This window comes from Cervus elaphus, chromosome 15, assembly GCF_910594005.1.
Source record: "Cervus elaphus chromosome 15, mCerEla1.1, whole genome shotgun sequence".
Classification (NCBI taxonomy): domain Eukaryota; kingdom Metazoa; phylum Chordata; class Mammalia; order Artiodactyla; family Cervidae; genus Cervus; species Cervus elaphus.
Window position 1 is genome coordinate 10071629 of NC_057829.1, and position 6163 is coordinate 10077791.

General features: G+C 44.3%; 1 protein-coding gene across 1 annotated transcript; it reads left to right on the forward strand.

Annotated features, from left to right (window-relative positions):
• Positions 1-26: 26 nt before the first annotated feature.
• Positions 27-4658, forward strand: EXOC8 (exocyst complex component 8). The gene has a single exon (XM_043926469.1). The coding sequence runs from the start codon at positions 177-179 to the stop codon at positions 2352-2354; it is 2178 nt and encodes a 725-aa protein (XP_043782404.1). The 5' UTR covers positions 27-176; the 3' UTR covers positions 2355-4658.
• Positions 4659-6163: the final 1505 nt, after the last annotated feature.

The following is a 6163-nucleotide window of genomic DNA, read 5'->3' on the forward strand; positions in this document are numbered from 1 at the left end:
GGCACGCGGCACCTTGCGCAGGCGCAGTGACTGAAGTTCAAACCCGGGCGCAGGCGTATTCGTCTCTCTTCCATCCTGCTTCCTTAGCCCTGGAGTTTGTCCCGGCTTGGGTGGGCCTCCACAGCGGCGCACCGGCCACGGCGGTAGTGACAGGGACTGCGTGAGTCCGGACGGAAATGGCGATGGCGATGTCAGACAGTGGGGCAAGCCGGCTGCGGCGGCAGCTGGAGTCGGGCGGCTTCGAGGCGCGGCTGTACGTGAAGCAGCTCTCGCAGCAGTCGGACGGGGACCGGGACTTGCAGGAGCACCGACAGCGCATCCAGGCGCTGGCGGAGGAGACGGCGCAGAACCTGAAGCGCAACGTCTACCAGAACTACCGGCAGTTCATAGAGACGGCCCGTGAGATCTCCTACCTGGAGAGCGAGATGTATCAGCTCAGCCACCTGCTGACGGAGCAAAAGAGCAGCCTGGAGAGCATCCCGCTTACCCTGCTGCCGGCTGCCGCTGCCGCGGGCGCCGCCGCCGCCTCTGGAGGGGAGGAGGGAGGAGGTGGAGCGGGGGGCCGCGACCACCTCCGGGGCCAGACCGGCTTTTTCCCCAGCCCCGGGGGCGCCTCCCGGGACGGTTCTGGGCCAGGCGAGGAAGGAAAGCAGCGAACCCTCACCACCCTGCTTGAGAAGGTGGAAGGCTGCAGGCACCTGCTGGAGACGCCGGGACAGTACCTAGTGTACAATGGTGACCTGGTGGAATACGAGGCGGACCACATGGCCCAGCTGCAGCGGGTGCACGGCTTTCTCATGAACGACTGTTTGCTGGTGGCCACCTGGCTGCCACAGCGGCGGGGGATGTATCGCTACAACGCCCTCTATCCCCTGGATGGTTTGGCTGTGGTCAATGTCAAGGACAACCCACCCATGAAGGACATGTTCAAGCTGTTAATGTTTCCTGAGAGCCGTATTTTTCAGGCAGAAAATGCAAAAATCAAACGGGAGTGGCTGGAAGTGCTGGAGGAAACCAAGAGGGCCCTCAATGAAAAAAGACGCAGGGAACAGGAGGAGGCAGCGGCCCCTCGAGGGCCACCCCAAGTGACCCCCAAGGCCAGTAACCCGTTTGAGGACGAAGACGACGACGAACCAACTGTTCCCGAGATAGAAGAAGAGAAGGTGGACCTCTCAATGGAATGGATCCAAGAATTGCCTGAAGACCTGGATGTCTGTATTGCCCAGAGGGATTTTGAAGGTGCCGTTGACCTGCTGGATAAATTGAACCATTATCTAGAAGACAAGCCCAGCCCACCTCCTGTCAAAGAACTGAGGGCGAGAGTGGATGAGCGTGTCCGCCAGCTCACCGAGGTGCTAGTTTTTGAACTCTCCCCGGATCGGTCCCTGAGAGGTGGTCCCAAGGCGACCCGCAGGGCAGTTTCTCAACTAATCCGACTTGGCCAGTGCACGAAGGCTTGTGAGCTGTTTCTGAGAAACAGGGCGGCAGCTGTGCACACCGCAATACGCCAGCTCCGCATTGAAGGGGCCACCTTACTCTACATTCATAAGTTGTGCCACGTTTTCTTTACCAGCCTTCTGGAGACCGCCAGGGAATTTGAGACCGACTTTGCAGGCACCGACAGTGGCTGCTACTCTGCCTTTGTGGTCTGGGCGAGGTCAGCCATGGGCATGTTCGTGGATGCTTTCAGCAAGCAGGTGTTCGATAGTAAGGAGAGCCTCTCCACAGCGGCTGAGTGTGTCAAAGTGGCGAAGGAGCACTGTCAGCAACTGGGTGACATCGGACTCGACCTCACCTTCATCATCCATGCCCTTCTGGTGAAAGACATCCAAGGAGCCTTGCATAGTTATAAAGAAATCATCATCGAAGCCACTAAGCATCGCAACTCCGAGGAGATGTGGAGGAGGATGAACTTGATGACTCCAGAGGCCCTGGGGAAACTCAAAGAGGAAATGAAGAGCTGTGGGGTGAGTAACTTTGAACAATACACGGGGGATGACTGCTGGGTGAACCTGAGTTACACGGTGGTCGCGTTCACCAAGCAGACCATGGGCTTCTTAGAAGAGGCACTGAAGCTGTATTTCCCAGAGCTGCACATGGTGCTTTTGGAGAGCCTGGTGGAGATCATTCTGGTTGCTGTCCAGCATGTGGATTACAGCCTTCGGTGTGAGCAAGATCCAGAGAAGAAAGCTTTTATCAAACAGAACGCGTCCTTCCTGTATGAAACAGTCCTCCCTGTGGTGGAAAAAAGGTTTGAGGAGGGTGTGGGGAAACCTGCCAAGCAACTCCAGGACCTGAGAAATGCCTCCAGACTGATTCGCGTGAATCCCGAAAGTACAACGTCAGTGGTCTGACACCTGGACCTGTTTATGTGTAGCCCTATAGATTGCTTCTATATTATTTATATTTATATTAAGTTGTATTAGCATATTCTTTATACTCTCAAACACATCTTAAAAGATGCTCTCTCAGATAGAAATGCAAAATCAAAGGAAAAAAATGTTAAGCCCATATAACAAAAACATTGGAATTATTAAAATAACTAATATGCCTTCCTTTTAAGGTATGCGAACTCTCTAGTGAATATATTGTCACAGTATAGCGTTTCAGCTTATCCTTTGACTCAACAAACTTTCTCACAGTATAGATTATGTGGTGCAGATAGAACAGTGTTTGTAAATACACAGAGTGTGTAGTGAAAGTCTCCCAGTTCACTGAAATGTTAGGTTTCTGAAAGGATACAGTGCCAATAAAACACCCTGCTTCATATTCTTGTGGACTGTAAAATGTGTGTGAACAGTTTAGGGGAAAGGGAAGGAGTTGAGAAAATTGGCTTTAGGGAAACTTTGGTCAACAGAATTCCTTCATGAAAGTAGCTAGTGTGTGGAGTCTAATACTCCAGTCCTTATAGTTCACAAAAGGAAGCTTTTGTAAACACAGTTTAGCAAGCATTTACAACCTGATTTAAATGGTTCATTAGTTGTAGCTGCTAATTAGCAGCTTGATAACACTTGATTTGGGTGCATTTACTTGAAAATCTGAAGAACTGTGATAACATTTTTTTTTGTACATATCTCTGAGTTGTCTAAAGTTCCAGCTGGAGCTTTTCCTTGTCATGTTAAGAATAATAAAGATAACAAGACACATTGTTAATAATAAAGATAACCCACTTTTAGTGTGGGTTACATAAAGTGAATCAGACTTCATGCAAATGAGAGCAAAGTTTTCATTGAAATACTTATTTGGATTTCAGGGTCTGGGTGGTTAGGAAATTAGGGAAAATCATATGCAGACCCCATAGCATTCTCAAGTGTGACTGCTTTGAGCAGAGATTTGTTTTTTCTGGCTAAGAGGAAAACAGAAAAGTGCCCATTAAACTATTGTATCTATTGTATATTGATTATATGGCCTTCCTCATACCTGGAAAGAAACTGCTAAGACCCGTTTTTCCCCAGCTTCTAGTTATCATTCTTGTCCATAAGTGTCATTTCTGATGTCAGTGACTTCGAAAGGTCATTTCTTTTATCTGAATGAAAATAGTGGTATTAAGACTGTGGAAATTATGTAAAACCTGAAATAGTTTTTAATAGCAGCTGAGAGTTGTAAAGCTCCTTGACATTAATTACTCATATGCCAGACAAACCTCTTATTTTCTGTTTAGCTGTGCATATTTAAAAGGTTAAAAATAATTTCTTTGACTAAATTTTTTCACATAACTTTAGCATTTTCTAGATAATAACCATGACTGGATATTTCAGTTGAACAAAAAACAGTTGTAACCTGCCTTTTTTTTTTTTAAGATCACTGGAAACTTGAATTTGATAAAAATTTTATGCCGCTTGAAGTTTCTAAAGTTATATTGTATGAAACATGTATTGTGTAAATATTTGATGCTGGGTTCATGAAATGATACTTCTGAAATCAAAACTTCTCTTATGCCATGAAGTTGCAGAAACCTCAGTGTGTATACTCAGATATTCAAATGGTTGCCTCCATAGCATTGTCTGCTTTTTAAAACTGGAAGTACAGAATTTTCTTCTGGTAAAAGTTGTGTGTTCCTCTAAGGTGTAGCTGGAGGAAGTATGCTGTTGAAGAATGGGTTAGTGTGGGACAAGTTGATTAAAGAGCATCGATGTTGCAACGTGCCTTTGTGCCAAGGCAGAGCAATTTCACTGCATTCCTCCAAGTGGGGTCAGAGCTCTAGTTCTTGTTTAATTAGACTCCAAAACAAGGTCTAAAAATTGAATGCAGTTAGAGATTGCCCCTAAATCTAGTACATACTGTATTATACCACTTACGTGTTGATTGCCTTTTCTCAATTGCTTCAAACATAACACTGTCACTTGAGCTTGAAATCAGACTTGAATGAATTAATTACTGTTGAAAAAAGACGCCCTGTGGAATTAAGTCTCTTTTTGATTAAAGCCTCATTTCACTTAAGTGCTGAAAACTCATTTATTTTTGTTTCAAATACTACCTGTAGTTGTTATCAGCACTAGTATTCTGCAGCTTGCTTTCCTGGGATTGGGAATTCAGGACTTGACGTGTAGTATAAGATCAGTATGTGTACGTTTTGCTTATTGGTATGCTGTGATCTGAGGGAATCTGAAATGTCTTACCAAAATAAAGCTTACATTTTTTTCTTACACTGGATAAAATTGATTGATGTTACATTATTATATATTCATTTCTTCTCTTTAATGATTTAATATTCTTATGTTCATGTTACTGAAATGTTTTAAATGCCTAGGTTTTTATGTTTTGTTTTTCTATGTGGGGATCATAGGTACAAAACCATTACTAATTTAAGTAAGTGTTCTGCTACTATCAGAACTGTGAATTGTCAAATCGCAGATTTTTAGGATTTCCCTGAATGGGAGTCAGATATACCAAATATGAATTTACTGGGTTTTGTAGCTTCTGCACATCTTTAAATGAAGAAAATATAATGTGGGCTATATGACCTAAGAACTTGGGTCACAAATGACAAAAATCTCCTTTTTAAAAAAAATAATATGTGGATACTGCGGGAACTATCATATATAATTGACTTAACAGTATTTATCAAGTAACTTAACAGTATTTATCAAGTACTGTGCCTCACATTGACTAAAACATGGGGTGGGGAGGACAGGATAAAGTTAAGTGTGTTTCCTCTTAATGTGCTTAAAAACCGGAGAAAATGGAGAATAAAAACATGGAAAAAATAAATTAGCAAATTAAAGGCAAAACTGTTGCAAACTAAATTAAGCAAAATTAATCTGAATAATTGCAAACCGTGTTAAAAAAAAAAAAGACTGAAAAACGTGTGTGTTGTAGTGTAAGTGCCATGGGAGTGCTAAGAAGGAAGAGTGCAGTGTTATTCTGAGGAGTTTGGAAAGGCCTCGTGGAATTGTTGGCTTTAAAGTCGGTCCTGGAAGGGACAAGGTTTCGGTGTGCACGGAAGACGGGCACGAGAGCTTGAACAGAGACACGCAGTGGGCAGGCTTGTGAAGTAACGTGCCGCCACCATTGCAGATGTGCTAGATTCAAGGCAAGGAAAGCTGTGTCTGTAATTCATCCCTACTAACATACCTGCAGAGGGTATGGAGCAAGAAGTCCACATCATCACACCCGGGCCCCTGGTGACCCTCCTCAGCAGAGGTACCACTGGTAAGAGTTTCTCATAATGTTTTCCCCAGAAATTGGACCACACGGCACCTGCTGTTGAGTGTCTTGCTCTCACTTGAGTGTTACCGGTTCAGTACTTCTCAGATCCCAGTGCTCCTCGCCAGCTTGGGTTTTTCTATGACTGAACGGCACTCTGTCACAATGAATGGATCTGTCAGGGTTGTGCATTTTCTAATTACTTTGCTGTCTTCAGGGTTTTTCAGGATTACCAGAAATCCTGAAAAAAGCTCCCTGTGCATGTATCTTTGCTTACTTGTGTGATTATGTTGTAGGACAGATTGATCGAAATTGCTCAGTCAAACCATGCATTTTAAATTTAGGTAAAACATTGTCAAATTGCTGGTCAGGCAGCTTGCACCATTTTACCTTCTCAGCAGTGTCGGAGAACACCTGCTTCCCCAAATGTCACTGTTTATTCATTCACTACTTTTTGTCATTCACTTTTTAATAAGATTATTCTGATTAGTAATAACATTTATTCTTTACTCATCTG